Raw genomic sequence first — 24,654 nt, forward strand, 5'->3', positions numbered from 1 at the left:
GAATAAGGGAACGCAAGCCAGCAAGGCAGGAAGGAGACAGGGACACACAGCAAACAACGAAGCCGAGGCCCAGCAAACCAACACCACAAGTGCCGACCAAACGAACGAGTCAACGAAACCCAAGCCAAACAGAGATCCAGAGGGACCAGCAGAGGCCAACTGAAACACAACGTGCACGAGCAAAGCGTACGCAAACCGTCGAAAAACAGACGGCCAAAGACACCCAACACAATGGAAACCATACCACCAACCTCAGAAGGATGAAAGGCTGAGCGGACCCGCCGGGAGCCGAAGCCACAGCCAAGAGGCCGAACACAGGCCACTCGAACAGGATGCAGGAGGACACTGAACAAACCGAGAAAGTACCAATGAAGGAAACACAGACACGGGGCACGTCCGGGAACACGAGCAAGTGCAAGGCGCACGCGCACCACTACAGGCGTCCAGGCATTCCACACAACAGAACTTACCCACCAACCGAAAACGGAAGAAGGGCAGAGTGGACACGCTGGGAAATGAACCAGCGACCACGGGGCCAACACAGGCCCCCACAGCAGAAGCGACAGTCCACTGAGCCACCATGCCCGACACGAAGGACTGAACACGGCAAAGATACCCAAGGCAACAGAGAACACCGCGAAAGGCGGAGAGAACAACCCAAAGGGACCCGTCGGAGGCCAACAAAGAAGCCAAACCAAAGGAGGAAAACACCCGGAAGGTCCAAACAGGGCCAGGCAGAACACAGAAGGGCGCACGAACGACACCCCGATGCCGGAGGACAACGAGACGCCCAGAAAAAAACCAGACCCGAGTCAATGCAAGGCGCCTGAAAAACAGACGCCAACAAACCCAAAGGGACACATCACTCGACCCAAGAAGGATGAAAGGCGGAGAGAATCCGCCAGGAGCCAAGCCCGTGACCACGAGGTCGAACACAGGCCCCCGCAGCCGACCATATGTCCACAATCGCACAGTGACAGCAAAACAAGCCCCGGAGCCGAATGCAAGACGAGGCCAGAGTCGCCCCCGGAGGACGGACAAGAAAGCCGCCGAAAAGGGAACCCCGCCCCAAGAAAATCCAACAGGAGAGGACCAGGGCGGAATGCGAAATACACAACAAGAGACATTGACAGTAAACGCCACCACCCACGCTATAGCATGGGTAGACAGAGTACATGAGGGGCGCGGGGAACCTGAAGGGAACCACACACGCCATAGGGCACCAACACCAGACGCAGCGTCCAAGGACAGGCAGCGCCAGGGGGAAACAGCGTACAAACAAGAGCCGCCCCACAGCTAAACACTAAAGAGTATTCAATTGAAATATCTCTCACCCAACCAAGCCGTCCGAACAGGGACCGGAACCCTGGGCCCACAGAACAAAAAACAGACGCCCCACCGACCGAGCAAACCAGGCTCCGGGAAAAGCGAATGCAGCAGAAGCGAGAGGCCCCAACAGAACCCTAACACAGGCACTGAGCAAGTCGAAAAAACCAGGGAAACCGCACCGCAGCGTAGAGCGCATGCGCGAGAGCAAGACACCCTCGAACGGCCCAAGGAAAGGAAGAGACCGCGGCCCCCAACGGGACAGGGAGTGAAACGGCCGCGCCGAAGCCGAACGAGCAGCCCGCCAACACCGGGCCAGAAAAGCGGCCCCCAAGGCACCACGACCCCAAGAGAGCCACCGGGAGAAGGCATCGATCCAGACCAGGGAACGGCATCCGCCAAACAGGTAAGCTCAGGAGCCTGGAACACCAACGCGGGACAGCGCAGCCAGCAGAAAAAAAACGGGGGCGCGACCGGGGACTACAGGACGGCCCACCGGATCACCCCCTCCGCCAAAAAACAGTGTCAGGGAGGAGTGAACAGAGCCCATGAAGGGAACCCCACACGCCAAACGGGCGCCAGCCGCAGCGTCCAAAGGACAGGCGGCGCTAGCGGAAAACACTGATAGCCACCGCCCGCCGAAGACCGAAGGGAAGGCAGGCGGCGAGCACGCACACACAAGAGTGGGCGCCAAAATGCCCCCCAGCCAGCACTAAAAGCAGCCGAAGGCAGGCGCAGCGCCACGAGGGAAAAGCAAAGCCGCAACTAGCCGCAGCACCATGAAAGGCAGGCGGGTAGAGGCTTCCGGGCACGGGGCAAAGGGATATAAAAAGAAGAGGCACGGCAGCGCCCGCCACCATCCCAAACAGTACCCCGGCCACCCCCTCTTCCCCCAGGAAAACCAAGGCCCGCTAGAGCAGAGCCCAACCGGCACAATATAGACAAAAGGGGAGGGGGTTCCAAGGTCCAAGAGTCCGCTAGAGCAGGACCACCATCCGAGACCCAGGCACCAGCTAGAGCAGGCACCACTTACCTGAAGACGCATCTGGAGAGAAATGACACGCAGAACAAAAAAAACAGGCTGATGGTTGGGCCGGCCCGCCTCTTATAGAGGTCAGGTGGTAATGGGTCGGCCATCTTGGGAAGGGATGGGAGGCATGGGAGGCTAACTTTTTGCTTTGGAGGGTTCTGGTGTGGAGCTGAAGCTCACTATGTAAGTCAGGTGGCGAGGAAGACTAACGAGGAGGTAATGGGTTACTGCGGAAACGGTACAAATGAAATGTGTGCGGATTGATGATAAGGTTGGGGTGGATCTACTAGTGTGGGCCGCTACGTTGGCGGACCTGCAGGGAGACCAAACACCTACATCTCAGGAGTCCACGGGAGGGGAGGAGTCCCAAAACAGGGAATAAGAGTGGAAAACTGCCAAGACATTGTTAACTGTTTCAGCAAACAGGATAATTTAGTATTGTGCAAGTACCCATGTAAACTGACACGGGCTGAAAAGGGGAAGGGAGGGTTAGGGAGGTGCGGTGGGGAGTTAGTTTCATGAGACATTCCTTATGCATTATACTAGAAAGGATTGTGTGCGGCAGTAAGTTGACCATAAGTGGTAATTGAAAGTCAATGATGTTCATGCATGCAGATGTAATGCAATTTCTTATAAATGCCAATAAAAATGCATGAAAAATAAAGCTGTGGCAAACGGTATGGTTATAATGATAAGCAGTTGATGCATGAGCCCCGATGAGCTTTTAATGCATGCATCATGACATAAGATTATGCTTCTGAAATTAGACTCCTGACATGTAATTCCTGACTGAATGTCGATATCGGAACACACCCTGAGCTTGTTATGTAAAACATATATGACATACTGTGAAGATTTAATGTATCAGTAAAATCGCACAATACTTTAAAGATGTCTGAATTAAGTCACACTTTAAGTGAGGGGTTTGTGAATTATGATATACTGTGATATGTATATTATGATGAAGCATGAGCATGTTGATGTTTGTCTCATGACGCTGTGTGATGAATGACTCATGATGTATCATATGCGTATGGGGTGTATAACTCCTGATAGTCCATCAGTGTATGATGTGTATCACAACATGCTATTTGCATGTCATGGTATATCAAGAGACACCAAGCATAAGTGTTAATCATGATAAGCTGTGAACATTTGATGTGGATCACATGGTGTGAATTGAAATAGCAACTCCTGATATTCCATGAGCATGTGATGTGCAGGACTACTGCGAGCAGTGATGAGCATCACAACATACCTTGACCATGTGACAAATATTATAGCATACCGTGGGCATGAGCCATTTGCCAATGACCGATATGAACCCTTCGACCATCCATTATTGAGAGTGGAAACGACACTACGTCTCCTGCTGCAAAGACCTCAGGGATGCTGGTGCGCATGAACTGTAGGAGAAAAGAGGGTGTAGGCAAGGAAATCTCTCATTAAGTGAAGCCCCCCTCAGCAACCTCCAGGCTGCCTCCAACCACCCCCACTCTACATCCTACGCTAACTAGACCCTCACACCTCCACATTACTGCCTCAGTTCCTACCCCCTCAAACAGCGTTCGTCTCTGAGATGTTCACTTTACAGAGATCAATTCTTCCATCCCTGAATGGGCCTTAGGTAGGGCTAAAAAACAAATCTGCCATGATCTGATCCGTCCTCACCTGAGTAGTCATTTCCTCTAGCCTTCTCCTCACCACAGATATATCCTCGCCATTGTAATCACCTCACCACCTGTTCTATCCCCCTCTCCCATTACATCTTCTCACCTCTTCATCTTTCCTCATCATCCTCTGTCCTTAGTCTCATTTTTGGATCTCTTCACTCACTTTGTCTTCTGACCTCCTTTGATTCAAATTATCTCTCTACACTCCTTATCTTATCTTCTGACACTCCCCTGAGGCTCCAGTCCTTCTTTTAACTAACAATCATCACTCACTCCACTGATCAGTTTTCTCACCAAATCGCTCCTCATTTGCCTCTACTGAGGTGTTCCAATTCCCTCTGTGTGTACCTGATCCACAAAGATTGCGCCATGGGAGTCTGTGGCAATCTCACTTCCGTGAAGGAAACCAGCAGAAGGGGAGACACCTGAGGACACAAACCGGGAAATTAGAGCAGATGCATGCATGCAGAATCTCATGGGATCACTGATGAGTACATTGTGCTCATACCGATTCCAGCCACCACCACTTCTGCAGGTAGAACTTCTCCATGTCTCAGAACGACCTCTTGGACCTAAACAGGGAAGTAAGAGAAGCATGTACTGGTATGTATGTTGGTATCATCAGCACTACTTTCTAGTTTTAGAGATCAGTTAGGGATAGATGGATTAAGGAGAAAGTTTCTTTTTTCTCTTTGGGGCATTTTGTGGAACAAACCTTGCCATTATCGCCTTTAAGTGCATTCACCCCATTCTTCATGTAAAATGTTACTCCTCGTTCCTCCAGCATCTGCAGTGAGAATAAGCGTGTGTTATTCTAGACAAAGCAGCAGAACCACAACACATCTGATGTTAACCAAACTTCAGAGAAGCCATGGAATCACCGACAATAAGTTATATGGCACAAACAGGGGTATAGTTGCCTTATTTGAAAACAAGCTAAAGTCATTAAACGCAAGCATGACCTAAAGATGAGTAATGAAGCTGCCCAATTAAATTGGGAGCCATACAATCGGGTGAGTGCAGAGAAGGTTTGAGTCACTCAACTCAAAAAGGCCACAGAGGAACCAACTTTTAAGATTAGTCACAGAATCACTCAATACAGATGTAAGTATAATTAATCTTGATCAGGACCCCCATAGTCACCCAGCCACCAAGGACTGTTATCTTGTAAAAACAAGTCTTCATCAGTTTTACCCTTTCTTGCTTTCATCCTACTTCACAGGGCTACCAGACAGAATTCTAAAGTGCCTCGCGAGAAGTACAAATAGGTACTCCTTTCACCACCAAGGAGTAATCTACCTAGTTAGGCAATAAGATGACTGCTGTTAGTATATTGACCCCTCTGTTTAAATCCATAGAACTTCATCTCCACCATCTTACAGGAGCTGTCCCTTCACCAGAGTGATCAAACAGGGGAAACAAGCTAGAGGGATGTAATAGCCCAGAACCAAACATCCAGACAAGATTTTCTTTTAAAAAGATCCAGCTATAGACCATGGCTCAGGAGATGTGAAGAAGGACATATACCAAGGCTGTTTACTGAGGGAAGATGTTATCCCAGGTACTCCATCCCCAATTCTCTCCTTAATAGGAGTCACAGGTATGTGTTAAACAGTCTGGGGAGCCGATCCACCAGACAGACAGACATGAGGAGGACACACTTTACTTTGCTGAGCATCCTGCAATAATGACTCTGACTCTGTACATCTCCACCAGTACCTGAAGAGGCCTCCCTGCATTGCTGACATTGGCATTAGGCAACTTACATCTCTTTGGAGTTTAGACTTATTGATAGACTGTTAAGAGGTACTTTGGGTCTTCTTTTCATTCCCACCTGGTGAGGCATAGCCATGAATATCCTACACGTCTGTCCCCCTGGGAACTTATATTAACTTCTGTAACCCTCACCAAGAGCAAAGCCTAACAAGTTACCATGGAAATGCACACCTGACTAAAGGTCTATTGCATCAGACTTGAAGGACACGTGTACATACGTTGTACATCTCAGTACTACATTTAACTCACTAACTTTTTGTATCCTTTTAAACAAAGCAGAGTTTACCCAAAAACCCAAAGGCCTGTGATTTTGCAGGGATTGTGGGCCAAGTTCTTTACAGTGATCGCTAAGTCTGCCTACACAGTACCATACGTCAATTCAAAGTATAGACAGCAGCTGTCATCTCGCTTTATGATACATTATGCCACATCAACTGTTAGAGATAGACACTTTTGATTTTATTGATTCTCTTTTTAAGTGTTCTGTCTAATCCTACCAGACACATTCCCTTCTAAGTGTTCTACCACATTGATTTTTTTTTTTTTTAAATCAACCACAAAAATATTAAATCCAAAACAAAATCTACATTTTTTTCCCTCAGAAGCCTATGGCCTCATATCTGACTTATTTAACTTAATCAATTTCCCTTTTAACGTATATTCATATGACTTGTTATAGGTTTCCTGAATCATACTTTTCACAATGAAGTTTCTCCAACTTATCACAACTTTCTCTTTTCATTTTCACCGATGTTGTTTTTCTCACTCCCTTCACCAATTTTTCACTCCCTTAAATCCACTCACATCAGTCTTCCTCACTTCCTACATAGGCTAGTTTACAGTCAGTTTCCATAATGCAACCATATAGCTCACGTCTTTTTCCATTCTCTCTGTTCTCATGACAAACTTGCTACATTTAAATACTCCATTTACTGTGGGAGGAAAATGATTCTCCATCATATCTAATGATATATTTTAAATGTTAATTGATTGATTATATTTTTCCCTAAGTGAATTTTCAAGACATTCTTTATAGAGTCTCCCCATGATTCCTAGATGATGGAGTAAAATAGCTAGTCTGCACACTGGCCCACACTTGTCTCTACCTATTGGCAGATATATATACATGTTCAAAATATCTTTTTCCATGGTTTCCAACCAAGGGACAGAGGATCACCTTATGTAATAAAAACAATGGAGGTGGAGGCACGTTTTGGCCTGCCATAACTAAGAGAAGAAGTGACAAAATAATGAATTAAAATAACAAATTAAGTAAATAATTAAAAAAACGTAAAATGGCCCCTACTTAAATGCTTTTCTTTTTTTATAACAGGAGCTTAACCTTGATGTTTTTCTACATGCTTGACAATGCCATGTTGTGGTTCCTATTTTCTCTTTGTGTTCTCTCTCTTTCCATGGTTCTGGAATGATTATTGACTGTTTTTGTCATACTCTCCTTTTCCTTCTAGTCATCTTTATTATATCATTTTCTTTCCTTTTCCAGACTTCTCAGCCTTTTCCTCTCCGTCACTTGCATCTAAGGCAAGTTTAGACTCTTCTGCCCACAGCACGGAGGCGATCAAGAGTACTACTTAAATACATGCTTGTGCCCATCCCATTGTAGTGTAATTCTAAGGGGAGTGCTGGTCACTGGCTGGCATCCCAATGCTTTTTTGTGTCTGAAGAGGTCACCTCATTCTGCATTCGAACCATTCACTTTGGTGTTTGAGCAGTAATGTATCGGAGTACTAGTATTCTGTAATCTTGTGGGCCCTCATTACATGCCTGAAGATGAATTTCTTAACTACCCAACAAACAATTAACTACCGGCATATGGAATAGCTTCTAAAAGTATTTCTTTCAATTAGAAAGGACTCACCCTATAATTTACTTTTCTTAATTTTCTCCTCAAATGTTTTTATCTTCATGGAAACTTCCAGGGGGTACAAGAGCCCTTGCCCCCAAAATAGGTCCTTGTCACCAGAAATATGTGTAGAGAGAGCCACAATGATGTATTTAGAATACAAGATTTATTGTTTGCTCCTCATGGGTTTTCAGCTCTTTCTTTATCCAATTGCTCACCTTGAAATCCTCTCATTCAGCCATAATACAAGGACACAAAAAAGCTCAGAATGCTCATGAGAATTCCATAAACACTAGGATGAAACTCCATAGCAGATCCAGACAGGCAGATAGTGGGTGCTTTACTAGTTGCCTTAAATTGAAACGCTAACCTCCCTGAGCCCAAGGAACCCCAGGGCAATTATGACTACACTCAACCACTTCCAAGATACTGGCCAAATATTTTACACTAGTATCATGAACCCTTATGACATGTCCAGATCACATGGGGACAAGACAGTCTAGACTTGTGATACAGAGCTATTGGCCTTTTTGTCCACCAGCAGGGAGAATGAGAGCACAGTGCAGCAAACTAGAAAGCTAGGGGATTGGTGAACATATAAAAAGTCCTGAAAGACCCATGTATCAAAACATGTTTTTATTTCATTTCACTTAGTCAAAGGTGGATTTTCTGGCCAAAAACATCCCAGCTGCAGTTAAACCCGACTTGGAAAACCATGCCCGGTTTCAAGGGACTTCTGGATACGCTATATTATCGAGAGAAAGAGAGATAGAGAGAGAGAGAGGCTGAGAGAGCGAGAGAGAGAGAGAGAGAGAGAGACCTATTTAAGGTAATATCTCTGGATGGCACTTCTGTGTTTTCTATTGTCATTTCTCATTCCAAGAGCAGATTTGTTTTTAGATAGATGCACGTTCACAAGTTGATTTGTGCACACCCACTGCATTTCCTGCACACAAGATAGAGGACACGTAATATACACAATGTGATGAGAGTTTTACAAAGAATTTATTGAAAATCAAACAAACTGGCTTCGGTGGTAATAGAGAATTTCTAGACATAAATAAAAACTGGAAAACAATTTAAGTAATCCTCATCCTCCACTAGAATCCCCTTGGGGCTCTGCTCACAGAAATAAGCATCAAAATTCACCAATATGCCAAAAGTACACAACTCTACCTGAAAGTCTCCACTGCCTCAACACTGCCAGTACCTCATCCTTCCTAGATGTTTAGCACTGATCTGAAGCTAAACGCCATGAACTCAGTTGTCCTATTATTTGCCAAAAACAACAAGAAGTAGTACAAACCTGGCTCAATGACATGAATCATGACCACTTCAAACCACAACATTCACTAAATGCCAAGTCACTTGGATTCACCTTGGGTACTAAAACTTCAACCTCAAGGAACACATTGCTATCAAAAGCTAGATGGCCTGAAATCAGTTTGCTCTTCTTAAAATAAAAGGTGAAACAGTTTCTTACAAAAAGCGTCTAAAAGAAGTCTGACTTCGTGGTAAATAGCGAAAACTTAGAAAAATGCACTTTAGTGCATTTTTCTAAGTGGTATGTTACACACACACATGTCCTTTGGACATGTGTGTGCGCAACATCAGGCTAAATTTACATTTCAGGGATGCCACAGGGTGTCCTTTGGACGCCCCTGGCACCCTTGAAATCGCATCCTTATTTGAGATTAGCAAATTGCTAATCGCAAATAAGGAATGACTCCCCATTCATTCCTATGGGCCTTTGGGCCCCTAGGAATGAATGGAGAGTCATTCCTTATTTGCGAAATAAGGAAGCTGTAGGATTCGCAAAATAAATTGCGATTTGTACATGATTCCCGTTTTGTGAGTCTGTAATAGCGATTCCTTATGAATCGCTATTACAGACTTGCAAAACGGGACTTTGATGAATGTAGGTGATGGTGCCATGCAGTCCAACATGCCACCTAAACTAAAGAGTAGTCATCCAGAGAGGGAGAACCAATGTCACCCACTTGAGGAATGCATGCTCTTCTGTGGAAGCGACACACTTTCCTGCAAACAACTTATCACAATTTATGCCAATATTGTTATCAAAGTTTTTTCATAGGATGTCCTTTTTTTACTGTATATTTTGTGTGGATTTGAGCGACGTTTTCTCTGTATTTTCGAAACACTTTGCAAGCAGTGTTTATCTATCTTTATTCAACTGCTTAACCATCAAAATAGACGGAAAATTGTGCATGTGCATGTTTACAAAACATGCTGTTTTTTGCAGTGATTGTTACAAAGCACACAGGAGAAGGAGAAGTAATGCAAGGTATTGAGTGTCTTCTCATTGACAATGCGTTCAATGGACTTCACATCTACTCACACTCACATCTCATTACCTCTCACACTCGCTGTCTGGTTTACAAGACCATGAATGTATTAAAAACAAGCATTTACAATGCAATGGTTTTGCCTTTGTTAAAGTTAGAGCTATTGGCATTGCTCTTGACATTATTTTTATTTATGTTTTTTTAACATAAATAAATGTTATTGTCATTTACAATGCCAATAGCTTAATCTCTCGCAAATGACAAACACCCACACAGAGCCCCCCCACACACACCCACACAGAGCCCCCCCCACACACACCCACACAGAGCCCCCCCCACACACACAGCCACACAGAGCCCCCCACACACTGCGAGCCCCCCCACACACACTGCGAGCCCCCACACACACACTGCGAGCCCCCACACATTGCAGGCAACAGAGGCACGTAAACATCTCTTAGGCGTAAGGCATTCTGAATCATAATTTGAGTAAGCTGAGGTGGGGTTGCTTTTGGAGAATTGTATGCTAGGAATGTCATTCTATTGTAGAAGACCAAGGCAAAAAAAAGTAGAAATAATATTTCAACAACAATAGAAAATGTAAGGGAAATATATTTGGAGTTTCAAGATCATAGTTCTGACCTATAGAGAGAATATTTCAACTAGGAAGTTAAGCTACTTTGTTTAAGGATATCCAATTCCCTAAATTAACACTTTAGAAAATACTGGAATAAATAAAGGAAAATCTGCAGAGCCAGTTGGTTTTCCGGAAAAGATATACTAGTTATTAGAGGAATAATGAGTTACTGTAGTTCAAAAATTATAAACACAATTTGTCTCTCTCTATGTGTATCTATCTATATATTTTTTTTTTTGAGAGAGATATATATATTTTGTATTACTAGCATCATAAAAGTATGTTTGGCATTGACTTACTAAAATGTGGAGAAGCGTACAGTCAAGTACACAAAATCGTAGGTTTACACTGATACAAATGACACAAGTCGAGTTGTGCACGTGAAGTGCAGTGTTTTCAAAAGTGTGCTTTGCGACATTCCTAACAAAAAGATAAAGATCTGCCTCAGCAAGAGGGTGGGTGTTGCCCAGGATCCTACATAGAGGTGCCTGTTGCCTACAAAGCCTGGATCATTTCTTGCCTCCTACATGCATTATTTTTATGATTTTTCAGTGATTCCAAGTTTTCCATACATGCTATGAAGCATAGACTGCATAAAATGCGGAACATGGAATTGTTTAGGAAAGGGGTAGAGGATCAAACAATGGAATGGAATTCCTATAAACGACCCTTCGCTTGGGTAAGTAACGCCATAGGCTGGCAGATAAAGTCTCTGTAAATTTTAACCTTTATGAATGTGCAATCCTACAAGTTTAGAAAGTGCACACGTTCTATTGGCTAAAATATGTAATTTGTGAACAAGTAATAATCTCAGCTTTGACATAATTCATGTGAAGTGTGGGTCAGGAAACCAGTGCCATTTGCCCAATATATAGGTCGTAGCTATTGCTTTGCCGAGTTTTCCCTTGTAATCTGCGCTTCGAAATAGTGACTCAGAGAAAGTGAAAGTCAGCTGCCATATTAAACTTGTACATCTCAAAATAGCACTACAGAATACTCACCGGTCTGAGGACTCGCACCACCTCCTTGAGGACCCCCTCCACGTTCCGCACCGAACACAGCACCAGCGTGCAGACCACAGCATCCGCGGAGCCGCTGGCCACCGCCGACATGTCTTCCCCAGACGCCACGAGGAAGCGCGTGAACCGGACGTGGTCATTTTCTGCAACGCTCTTGCCCAGGAAGCGCTCGATGTCTGGGTTCGGATCCGTGCACGTGACTCGGCATCCTGGCGGGAAAAACTGGAAATTTGTTCCCGTTCCGCTTCCGACCTCCAAAATGTTGAGCTTCCCCCCGGGGCTGGCGAAGTCTAGTATATTGGTGAAAAGAGTCTTCTTGAAGGAATGCATCTTCCGGTTGTAGACGTGGCTAAATGTGGCCAACACGTACGGAAACATCTTATTGGCTAGTGGCTGCCATACTCCTAAGAGAGCCAAGAGGTGCCCTGGCAGGGTCAGCAGCATGATGCCCCCCTGAAGGGTGGCTATGAGAAGGCCCATGTTCGGAGCCGAGGGCGCCGCCGCCTCTGAGGTCTGCGCTCTCGAGCTGATGCGTGTCTGAGCTGCGCTGGATTTACTTTGTAGGAATAATGCACACCATATGCACAGATGAGTCCACATTCAGGTTACCGGTATGTTTTTTCGTTACAAACAAGGGTGTTCCATAGCACACAAAGCTGGAATTAATAGTATATATTTTGTACACGATAAATAGATTGCCAGTCATGTCCAGAATTATTCCTTTATGCAAGGAAATGTAATTAATTAATTTGTTTTTTTATAAAGAAGTAACGAATAAATAAATATTTGCTACAAGTCGATGCTCTAGAGTTTGTACAAGTTTCGCCTGGTGTGCTCGAAAATTAATCTAAAACGAATTCTTTCAAAGGCTGTGTCCTGAATGGATACACTTGCAATAATGTTTAGATCTACATAAGTAATTCTTCATTTTGCACAGTGACGCGTTTGTTTTTTCTGAGAGTGGAAATATTCAGAGTAACAGCTAAACCTCCTGGATTTTGTATAGTACTGACCTGTAAGGATGTGAGTTTGGAAGCTGAGCTGTCACGTACGGTCACTTTACCCCTGAAAAAGGGCAACTGCTCATCAAATAGGGTAGTCTGGGGCTCCAAGAATGGCCACTTTCAAAGTCAAGAATCACAAAGGATTAGCCGGGACAAAGGAAACACGTGGATGCTTTATTCAGCCTGGTTCAGGGGGTGACAGGTCTCAAAGAGAAGCAAAACAGGAACCGGGCTCGGAAGGGCACAACATTCCAAGACGACATTTCAAACACTCTTGAAGGAAGCATGGGGTGCAAAGGGTGGGGCTTCAGCAGACAGATGCAGCGTTCACCGGGCTGTCCCTATACTGCATTATCTTTTGGCATTGTTAAAGGGCTGAAACTTTGCAGCCAGGATTAGATTTCTCCCGGGTTGACCGTATAAATACATTGCCACTTTTGGGCTTATGATGGTCTCGGATGGGGGAGGGGCGTTGCAGCCAGGCCCCATATAATACACTAGTACGTTTTGGGGGCGGTTTAAAGGGTTGGATGATTCAACAGGATGTGCCGAGAATTCACTGGGCTCTAATGTTTGGGGTTTCTGCACTGAGATAACAGCCATGCCTCGGGTGACTTTAGAACATACTATTTTTTACCTTAAACACAAAGGCCCAAGAAACACACTGATGCAAACCCACACCAAGCGTCCTTACCACGGTATATCTTTCTGATAAGCCCATGTTACCCAATGTCCACCTTCTAGAAACTACAGACTTGCAAAAGTGCAAAGATAATTTCATTTTTATGAGAAAGTGTAGCACTCGAGGCATGTTCCGTGGAAGAAAATGTGTATTTAAATGTAAGTTTCCAGATCCTAATACAAGAAATGAACTAGATGTTGCCCTAAAGTAAAATGAAAACTCTGCGAATTAGAAAAAAGTTTGTTCTAGCCAATGTTCTTCTTATCCCTGTGACCATCTGCCCTTAACAACCTCATGCAAATTACGTGCTGGCTGACACCACTGAGGCTCCTGGGTGAGCTGCTGCCATTTCAAAGGGTTCAGGGTTTGACACATTTACAATGACCTCCGGTAGTGCCCGAGTGCCTTTGATATGACAACTCCGCCCTCCTTTGATAAGCATCAACACCGACAACTACCCCATTGTCTGTTAGGGGGGGGGGGCGCTCTTCCAGTCCACCAAGAAAGTCTCCCTTCTGTGCCTCACAGGAAAACATGCGTTAAAACAGTACATTCAATCTCTTCTGCATGCAGTATTGTACAACATGAAAAGTATTTCCACAGGTTTGAATAGTATGCCCCTATATTGTACCCCATGTGGCCTATGTCCAGATGATTATATAGGAGAAGCCCGTCCCCCCTTAAGTTGTTCTGTGTGACCCTCAAGTGCGTAGACCTGTGCAGGGGCCTTCGCGCGCACTCCTTGTCACTGTATAATCCTCCCGGGCATGCTGGTACAGTGTGAGCTGCTTCTGGCTTGCAGGATTCTACGGAGCTGGCCTCGTGTTCTCATGACTGTGCCAGGGGAGCCTCACGTCACTAGATTGGTACAGTATGAACCTCACAGTCCTGGAATCTCACAGCGTGAGCCTTCTCCGCGGGACTGGACAGAGTGTACAATGTGAGCGCCTAGACATAAAACGTGTACTGTGTGAGCCCGCTGTCCTTACCATCGTCCGGCAAGAGGCCCACGTCTTTAAGAATGGACGTTAAGAGCGAGTAGCGAGGCCGTGTCTAAGGGTGTTCCGTACGAGCCTCACATTCACGGGTGGGTGCACTAAGGTGTGTCCAGGGTGACAGAAAAAGGAATCCGCTTAATATCGTGCACTGTAGTAATTTACTTTTCGAGGTGAGATGACAACTAGATGTTGTTTAGCTGCGTCTGCAGGAGGGTCCCCGTCCCTCTGCAGGCCTCGGAGGAAGGAAGGGTCACTGGGAGTTCATAGCAGACAAAAGAGCGGCCGGATCACAGCGCGTCCCCACATTAGCATTCTGGCCTTTGATTCCAACTGGCCCAACAAGCGCCCGTACAAAACACCAAAGCCTCAGTGAGCGCTCAGCCCCCGGATTAAGATGTCGCGATGTGTGCCTGGCATGAAGATGCATGTCAAACAAGGAACAATGGCTGACCTGTGCCTACAGTACCGTGCCCGCCCTGCCCACGTCAGGCCTGCAGCAGGTTTGCGCTCTCAGGGGGAGTGTCAGACAGACTCTTAGTGATTTGCGCCCACAAACCGAAAGCACTAATGACGTCATTTCTGCTTCTGCTAATATTGGAAACCAATACCAAGATATTAACTTATTGTTATATCTTGGAGAGCGCTCCGTACCTGGCCAGCAGAACGGTTCCAATCCAAAGCACTCAAACCTCATTGAAACAGTACGTTCCCAGAGACGGCATTTTAGGTCAAACTAGAGATAACTCCCAGTTTTATCATCCTCATAAAAACGTGGTTAGGGCTAAAGGTATTTAAAAGCACGGGGCTGCGTGTGGCCATGGCAGAGCTGTAAAGCTTGGTGGTGGTGGTGTGGAGTTAGCAAAGATGCAAAAAAGCCATCGGAGTAAGAAATAAGCCTTTCCCTTCGGGGGAAAGATGTTCGGAAAGTTTTGTTTCCGTGTATACGGAGCACAACCCCAGGACCATTATTTTCCTTTACTATAGCTATGTGTGGTCCTGGGCACCCCATACATTGCCCTGGTGCCCCTGTTTACTGCGATGGTCGTGCCTACTGAGAACCGCCGTGACGAGTGTCTATAGAGGAGTCCTGGACTACAGTGTTCCGCTTGTTGTAAGGCTGGCGATGCGAGCAAGCGTGCTGTATTGTTGTGGTATCACCCTGCGCCGGCAGCAGCAGGGCCGGGTTTTCAGGTCATTGTTTTCTCGTCTCGCCCTCTGTGCCGCTCGCATTAGCAGCATATTGTGCTGCACGGTGACAGCAGAGGCGGCAGCGCCAGTACTAGACGGCTATTTAAACCCTGCTAGGCGAGCACTCTCCCATCACATGACCCGCCGTTGGCTGTTTGGACCTCCACTGCAAACCGGAGCAGTCAGCAGCGCCCGAAGCACCGCGAGTACACAGGGCACCTGGGCAGGGGGCGGGGTGGCTGCTGGAAAGCTCGCAGCGCTGCTGCTGGCTGCCTAGCGACGCCGAAGGTGAGCCGCTGTGCAGTGGCCGCTTCATGGTGTTAACAGGAGGCGGCCGCTTCTCACTGTCCCTGCCAGGGCAGAGCGATCTCAGGCTGAGCCCCTGAGCTCTGCGGCAGGGGAAAGGACGCCTCTAACCATTAGTACCTGTGCATCAGGGAGAGAGCAGCGCCACTTGGAATACCCTCGCGGCGCTACGTCTAAGGATGTCAGCCAGGCTCTTGTTTCTGAACGCGGACGGAGCTCCCACCCACCGCGTTTTTCGCCAGGAGTGGAATGGTGTATATTATCATGCCAGTCGTTCTTAGGTGGCTTGCTTTCTGCATCTTCGGCCGGTGCCGCCACTGCTGAAACAAGCGGGATGGGGCGGGAAAGGGGGAGGAGAGACGCAGCGCCATTGCGGCAATGCCGGACCAGATTCGGGGGCGTTCCCGGCATTCGGCTGACGTCGCGTGACGTCGGCAAAAGCCAAAGAATCTCGGGAACGCCCCCGAATCTGGTCCGGCATTGACGGACAGGCCCCTCGTCCAATGGCTAGGCTCCATTTATGGAGCCAGCCAATGAATGACGAGGGCCGACCCAAGCCACACTACAGTTCTCATCAGGTTTTCGCCTGCGCGAAAAAGATGCGCAGAGCGCATCTTTTCGCCAGGCAAAACCTAAAAAGTAAGCGTGTAGAAGCCGAGAGAGATGCCTGCTGCCTGAGTGTGAGCTCTCGCCCATCCACGGCACCCTGAATGCGCTGCAGCCGATGCAACCCGAGTACACAGCCCAGAACTGAACGGAGGGTCCGAAGTCCTGAGCGCTGGAGGAGTAAAGATGGCGGCATCGGCCCACGGGGCGGGCCGACTGAGGGTTTGGCGCCTGCGGTGCTCCCTGCTTACGACGCTGACAATCTCCAGCTGCGGGGCTTGGAGCAGGCTCAACCTCGTCACCCCCCCCCCCTCCGTTGTTAAAGGCCACTGGCTACAGGACGCATTGATAGACTGGGGACTGGAGGTTTAAGTCCTGAGTTGATGCCCGGTGCTGTTACTGCTAGACACAAGCTGCAAGTATCCTAGAGGCCTACCTGATTCCTCCATTTCCTCATATGCTCAAACAAGGCCGTGCCACTATTTGCCCTGGATTATTTATCACTTGTTTGTGGGTCCCCCCCCCCCCTCCTCCCCCCCTGGAAGATATTTTGAGCATTTGCTGCCCGCCTATGCCGCTGTTGGACCCAATAACCATCTATATCCGTAAATGTGGCAGATGGCCCTAGAAGCCTGATAAAGGGCCAGGGTACGCCCTTGGTAAACGGATGTGACACTGAACTGAGAGGTTGACTGGCCCTCTAGTGCAACTTCCCCAGTGGCCCGGGGAGGATAACGTAACTGGAATATATTGTGCTTTGCCACGATTGGACCCACTGCCTATTTGATAATCGGGGGTGTCGCGCTTCAAGATCGCAAGGAGGCCAAAAGAGACTGCAGTTATACCAACGTGGGGGAGGTAAGACACGAGACTTGGTCGCAGTCCTCGGCGGAAGGTGTTAAAGTTGACCGATCTATCCACCCACCTGTGAGACTTCAAGAGCATCCCTGAAATTGGCGGCGGGAGGCAGGGGGTCGAAAACTAACACCCAGAGACAATTGGCGAAATTTGCCTGGACTAAGGGAGGAGAAAAGGGTAACTCGCCGAGATCGGATAAAGAAGGATCAGGAGCGACGCCGGCATCTGGACCAGAGTCAACTCTCCATGATGTTATGGCAGCAATAGGTGGAATGAGAACCTCAGTAGATTCAGTCACAGTAGAAGTTTCGCTACTCAGAGCCGACTTCAGAAAAATGGATGAGAAGGTGAAAGAGCTGAAAGTGGTGACGAATGCATTGCAGGAAGACACCTCGGAACTACAACGTCAGATGTTGGAAATGGAAAAAAAGCAGGACAGAATGTCGCAACAACTGGATGATTATGAAGGAAGGGCCCACTGCAACAACATACGAATTCTAGGTGTTCCGGAACGAACGGAGGGGCTGGCTGCGGATCTATATGTAGAGGAATTAATCACGAAACACCTAAAACCTAAAAAGCTGTCCAGTCATTTTTTATTGAAAGGGCCCATAGAGTTCCGGTCGGACGACCTAGGCCTGGCACGCCCCCGAGGCCGCTGATCGCCAGAGTGTTTAACTATCGCGACAGGGACATAATATTGCAAACATGTAGGTCCGGCCCCCGCTGAAAATAGACAACTATGAAGTGACTTTCTTTCCTGACTTCACGGCCAAGGTTCAGGCAGAGAGGAGAAGCTTCCAAGCAGTGAAAAAGGAACTGAGAGACATGGAAGTCAAATATACAATGTTCTTCCCAGCGAAACAGAGTAGAACCGGAGGGTAAATCATAGTTCTTTGACTTACCAGATGCAGTCTGGGACTGGATGGAGGGCTGGAACACCGTGGGGGGCCGGAACCGGAATCGCCTTGACCGAACTGGGATGAAGAATGATACTCGTCTGGACGTGGCGGCAACGGAGGCTACGATGGAGTCGAGTACATTGGATGAACAGGAATAATGCAGCTTCGTGTACTGCTGTGGAACCTGATATTGCACAAATGCGCAAGTAGTGGGTGTATGGGGGAGGTGGGCTTGCGACTCTACTGATTTATGGATATACTGTGTTTTTGATATGCTCGGGGTATATGATGTGATTTATCGGTTGACTATAAGGATATGCCATGATATTACTTAATCTTGCATACTGCATTAACAGCTGTGGTTATTACTGTAAGTATAAGATGTCCGTGGATGGGGGGGCCAGTTCCCTCAGCGTTTCTAGCAGGTTCGGGGGTGAGAGGGCACTCTGCCATGTTTGGGGGTGGGTAGTTTTAAATCCACAGGCAGGGGAGCAGGGTGGGGGGAGGTAAGGGAGATTACGAGGGGTTGGAGGGGTGATTGTTCTGATTGTCGAATTATTGTTTATTGTGAATGTTTTTTTGCTACGAATTTGAAGGATAGACTCTGTAGTGCATATAATGAGGTACATTGGCTCATTTTTTGTAGTCCCATTTTGAATGACGTACTGATGACTAGTGCTAATCCCACCATTTATAGACTGCATAGGGACAGACGGCCCTTGTTTCCGACCTACACAAAGGTGTTCACCTTACTGTTCGATAATGGCTGATCGAGAATCAGTGCTCTCTGTCCTCACCTGGAATGTTAATGGGCTGGGAGACAAAATTAAAAGAGGTATAGTTCAACAATATCTAAAGCGACAATCTCCAGACCTAGTGCTCTTGCAGAAGACTCACCTAGTTGGTAATAAAAGTAAAGCTTTGAACAGATGGGGTTATAAACTCCTTGTACATGCGGATTAAACTACTGGCTCCAGAGGTACATGTATCCTAGTTAAGAGGAATGTCCCTTTGATAGTTTTTAACTCATGGACTGACACGGCGGGGCGTTTTGCAGTGGTCGAGGCTCAGTGGGAAGGGAAAGCCGTAAATATAGTCTCCGTTTATTTGCCACCGGCATTGGGTAAGGGTGCACTGGCAGAGTTAGGCCGGGTGCTAACCGATCTCCCAGATGGGAGACCTAATAATGGGGGGAGACTATAACATGACAATGAACGACTTGACAGACAGACACCCCAGACGACAAGAGATGAGGTCAAACAAGCTTATGGGGGACTTCACAACGGCGTTAGGGCGTTCAGATGTAGGGTGGGAACTGCAGGATGTCCCTATAGACTTCACATACCTCTCCAGTGTGCATGGCAGTCTCTCCCGGATAGACTATTTTTTAACATACGCAGCCTCGGTGAGTAATTTCAGACGGCCCAAGACATATCCTTGAGGCCTCTCAGATCATTCCCCAGTAGGAATAGACTTCACACAAGGTGCTCGACAACAAAGCCACACCATAGTCATTAATCCATGGCTGCTTAAAATCCCTGACATCCCCAGTAGGAATAGACTTCACACATGGTGCTCGACAACAAAGCCACACCATAGTCATTAATCCATGGCTGCTTAAAATCCCTGACATCAGAGAGGAGCTGACTGTACAAACTGGATATTTTCTGGAAGAAAATGTGGGATCCGTTGAATTGGCACAAACAATCTGGGAGGCGTACAAGGTGGTCTTGAAGGGATATGCCCTCTCACTGAAAACGCAAAACGTTGCAAAACGGCGGGAAATATTGAAGCAGCTAGAGGAAGCACTTCAACGGCTTGAGGCAGACTATGCAACCCGGCCAACGGAAGAGACTCTGTATGACCCAACGCTCAAGAGGGAGGAATATAAATTGAAAGCCCGCGAACACGTGCTAGTCAAACAGACTGCTACCCAACACAGGCCATACGAACTGGGCGATACAGCAGGGAGAACGTTGGCTTGGCTGGTGAAGAAGGAGCAATGCTCCAGGTGGGTCCCCAGATTACAAACACCCACGAACGGGGTTGTCTAATGCCCAGATGAAATAGCGGAAGCATTTGCTGACTATTTTGAAGGGGTGTATTCGCCCTCTGCCTTATATGTTGGCGGAAAGTGATGTGCCGGCTCTATCAGATGAGGACAGGGAGTCGTTGGAGGCAGACCTCACAGATGAGGAAATCCGAAAAGCCATAGGCCAAATAAAATCAGGTAAGGCGATGGGGCCAAATGGTACTCCGGGTTAATTTCTTAAGGTGATGGATTCCCAGATGGTCCCACATTTGAGGGGCATGTATCAAGAAAGTTGGGAAAAGGGCATTCTACCCCCCGATCAGAGACTGGCGAGCATTGTAGTTATACACAAGGCTGGTAAGCCGGTGGAGGGTTGCCGTTCCTATAGACGGATTTCATTAATTAATATAAAAGCGAAGATTCTGGCGAAGGTGCTTGCTACGCGGCTGGGAGCAGTTATATCTTCTCTAGTGAACCCGGACCAATCGGGCTTCATGCCTGGACGAAATACGGCTCTCAATATTCGCCGACTTAATAATGTGCTGGCTCGACACCAGTATTTAGAAGAAGACGCAGTCATACTCTCCCTGGACGCGTCCATGGCGTTTGACTCGATTGAATGGTCATATATGTTTGAGGTCCTGGAGAGAATAGGATTGGGCCCTAAATACAGGCGATGGGTGAGGTTATTATATACTGACATATCGGGACTAATCAGAGTGAATAACTACACATCTAGACTGTTTTTCCTACATAGAGGCACCAGACAGGGCTGCCCACCGTCGTCGTTGTTGTTTGCTCTGATATTGGAACCCTTGGCGCCGTGGGTACGGAGAGATGTCATGACGAGGGGCCTAAGGTGGTCACATGACTACGAAGATAGAATATCACTCTATGCTATACCTGACAAATCCTTACCATATCACTCTATGCTATACCTGACAAATCCTTACCAATCTATTCTTATGGTCCTTGACATCTTTACCAATTTCGGAAAATATTCAGGTTATGCTATTAACTGGAGCATGTCAGTATTGTATGTCTTGCATGGACAAACCCCACGCCTTCCCAGAGATTGTACCCTGAGGGTGGTAGAGGATGGCTTTAGATACCTAGGGATCTTTGTTACGCCTGATCCGGCCCTCTTTTATGGTCGCAACCTAGCACCGGTGTTGGCACGACTGAGAGCGGATGTCCAGCATTGGAGATCCCTCCCACTGTCACTGATTGGCGGTGCTGCCATCTTTAAAATGCTTGCGCTTCCACGGTTCTTATATGTTTTATAAAATTGCCCGCATAGAGTTCCGGATGCTTATTTTACCGCGGTAGACGAGAGGTGCGTACACTGTTATGGGATGGTAGGGCCCCAAGGATAGCGCTTCAAAAATTAATGAAGGGGTCTTACGATGGAGGTATCGCACTGCCTGACATACGTCTGTATTACTGGGCCTCGCAAGTGGTGACGGTGAATAGATGGAGGTATGCCCCAACAGATGACCCATCATGTGCCCTCGATAGGTATCAGATGGATAGAGCTGGCTACCTCAGGGCGCTCTATACTAGTTCACGAAGAAAGCAGTTCATAGGTCCCACAAAATACACACTGCAAATATGGAAATTGGCTAACTCCCGGTTAGGTTGGGCGGACAGGCTAACCAAAATGACGCCGCTGTGGCATTCACAAAGGCTGGGTATGCTCTGCCATCATCTGGGATTTGACAAATCGGACATGATAGGGATTTCAACGGTAGGAGATCTGATTAAGAAGGGTAAGATCCTTCGATTTGAGGAGTTACAAAAGACTTATCAACTGGCACCCAATGAAATCTTCCGATATTTGCAAATAAGGCATGGTTTGATGAAGGCATTTCCCAGCTGTGTAGACATACCGGAATCCTCTCCTTTAGAGAATCGTCTGTTAGATGGACAACTACATACCAAAGCAGTCTCCCTCACCTATAAGAAGCTTAGCAATAATATGCCAGACTCTTTCGACCAGCTCAAGGAAAAATGGGAGGGCGATCTGGGTACCATTGAGGATGAGGACTGGAGGCAGGCGTTGATGTCTCTCAGAGAGGCTGCCATCACACTTCGATATCACCTTGTCCAACTTCGTGTTTCCCACCGCTCATATATGACTGGACTCTTACTAGCAAGGATAGGGACTAGGACTGACGACAATTGCTGCAAGGGCTGCGGGCAACTGGCCACCTACTACCACATGGTGTGGGATTGTCCAGTGATAAACAGCCGATGGGGTAGAATTGCAACACATATGCAATCTGCCTTGGGAAAAGACATTACCCTGACGCCACGATTGGGCTTACTTAACATCTGGGAGGCGACGGACTTGACAGAAACGGAACAACAATTTGTAATGTTGGGATTCACGCTATTCAAGCGAGAAATCGCTAGGGGATGGGGAGGAGTGAAGCCACCTGAAGTAGCCCTATGGAGTAGGGAAATGGATAAATGCATGATAGCAGAGAAAAAAGTATTTATAGTAAGGGGTGCCCGAAGAAATGGGACAGGAAGTGTTCCAAATGGAATCAGTACAAAGTAGCGATTTGTGTGTCGCCAATGGTAGAGTTGGAACTGAGAAGAGTTGGAAATGGAGCACAAGATATGTAAAGTATACCTTCGATTGACTTTATTATTCATATGAAAACAACTGTATGTGATATGATGGGATTATATGCATTGAATTGTAAAGTTTGTCCTTCTTTTAAAATAAAAACATTAAAAAAAAAAAGTAAGCGTGCTCTTTTCACATGTTTCAATATACACATTTCTGGACACATTTGATGGTCATTCATCTACTTCTTACTGAATATTATGTCATTGTAGGGGTGGTGAACCCTGCCAACAGCATATTAACTTGCAAAACCTTTAAAATTGTAAATTACACCACATTCATTTGTATCCCTGCATTCTAGGGTACCTGACACTTGAAGCTTTAAGCATGGTCCCCACTGCGTTTCTGTACTCTTTGTCGGACTACATCAAGGTGGTGAGGCTGCTGTTTGGACATTCATATCAGCGAAGTGTCCCCTTGGGAAATGCCCCACTTTAAGTAAGTCCTGACCTTTTAACATAAATCACATATCCTGGGACTTGAAAATGTGCTATTAATATTGCAACTATGGGCTCAAACGCCTACCAGTAAAGTGAAGTTGGGTAAAAAGGAATGATTAGTTAGCTGTAGATATCCCACATAAAAATGGGACACCTTGCAACCATGAAATCTGTTAGTATGTGGAAAGTCTTGTCATGTTTTACCACTATTCCATGTGAATGATGTCGGAACTTTTTCACAGGTACCTGTCACTAATTTCATTGAATGGTTACAACCTGGAGTATTTGGCAGATGAACTGTTATCAATACTGAGTTGTTAGCAACGGTGGTGGATGTATTAAAAGATTTCTTACCCATTTTGTGGGTAAATATGATAGTACATATTGACCAAGATTGTAATGAGCCAGTACTTTCACCAATCAATAAAATATTTAAGCACTGGCAAAAGATAAAATATGATTTTAATATTCCCAGATTCTCTAATGTGTATACACTAATTGGGTCTGACCTAAAACCTGCTTCCAAACCTTGCACCTTTAATCAAAACACAAAAAATAAAAAACAATGAAAGGAAGAAGAAACAATACTGGAGTGACATCCCTAAACGTACATATGTGTACAGAATAATCTTAGACCAGTCTTTCTTGCCGCTACCTTGTATGACAGAGTTACATACTGTGTGCCCTTTCAGAAAGAAATACAAATTATTCATGCGCTCTCACTTTCCTTTTTTTTGGAAGGAATTTTAGTCTGTGGTAGTGTAGGTGTTCTTCAGTGTTTATATGTTTACACTGATGAGGGTCTGTTTCCCTCTCACAGGGGTTTTATCAGTTATTAGAGGTTTAGACCTTGTAGGACCTGGGGTCACCAGTTCCCCGGGGGTAGCCTGGCACGAGCAGGTAGGCACCCGAAAGCTTAGGTGTAAAGTGACCATACAGCACACACAACCACTGAGACAGGTACCACACACAATGACTGAGACCACACCAGTGAAATGGATTAAACAAGGTACTTTTATCTAGAATAAGGTCACGGTTGATAGTTCATTCGGGGTAATCAAGTAATCAAGGTAGAATTAACTCCATTCATATTTCCTTACAAGAGCATTTTTGTCATCACTCAACCATAAATATATGAATAAATAAATATAAAATATTCAATAACTATAGGTCTGGCTTCAGCCTTGCTCCTAGACAGCACCTACAAGGAATTCCTTATAGAGACATTTGAGTAACATTTCAGTTAGCAAAGCATTTAGTCAGCATTTCCTTAGGCAAAGGTAAACCTCTCAGCAGGATAGGAGTAAAACATTTCATCACTCAGCACTTGGTATCTCTTTAGGCACTAATAAACCATGCATCAAATTAACAT

General features: G+C 46.3%; 2 protein-coding genes across 5 annotated transcripts in view; both read right to left on the reverse strand.

The window, feature by feature from the left end:
• LOC144822522 (apoptosis-inducing factor 3-like) overlaps positions 1-24,654 on the reverse strand; it is a 545,716-nt gene that overhangs the window by 164,309 nt on the left and 356,753 nt on the right. For all 4 annotated transcript variants that reach the window (XM_078680159.1, XM_078680158.1, XM_078680160.1 and 1 more), the window contains 4 exons: positions 4,745-4,816; positions 4,538-4,601; positions 4,378-4,454; positions 3,645-3,762 (listed from right to left, as the gene is read on the reverse strand). In XM_078680159.1, coding sequence (XP_078536285.1) covers positions 3,645-3,762; positions 4,378-4,454; positions 4,538-4,601; positions 4,745-4,816 — 331 coding nt within the window. The remainder of the gene's footprint in view (positions 1-3,644; positions 3,763-4,377; positions 4,455-4,537; positions 4,602-4,744; positions 4,817-24,654) is intronic.
• Positions 8,890-12,144, reverse strand: LOC144825033 (thiol S-methyltransferase TMT1B-like). The gene is made up of 2 exons (XM_078683942.1): positions 11,614-12,144; positions 8,890-8,979 (listed from the first exon to the last, which is right to left on the reverse strand). Exons 1-2 carry the CDS (start codon positions 12,109-12,111, stop codon positions 8,890-8,892), a joined length of 588 nt encoding a protein of 195 aa, XP_078540068.1. The 5' UTR covers positions 12,112-12,144.

The sequence above is a fragment of the Lissotriton helveticus genome, chromosome 3_1 (genome assembly GCF_964261635.1).
Source record: "Lissotriton helveticus chromosome 3_1, aLisHel1.1, whole genome shotgun sequence".
Lineage (NCBI taxonomy): Eukaryota > Metazoa > Chordata > Amphibia > Caudata > Salamandridae > Lissotriton > Lissotriton helveticus.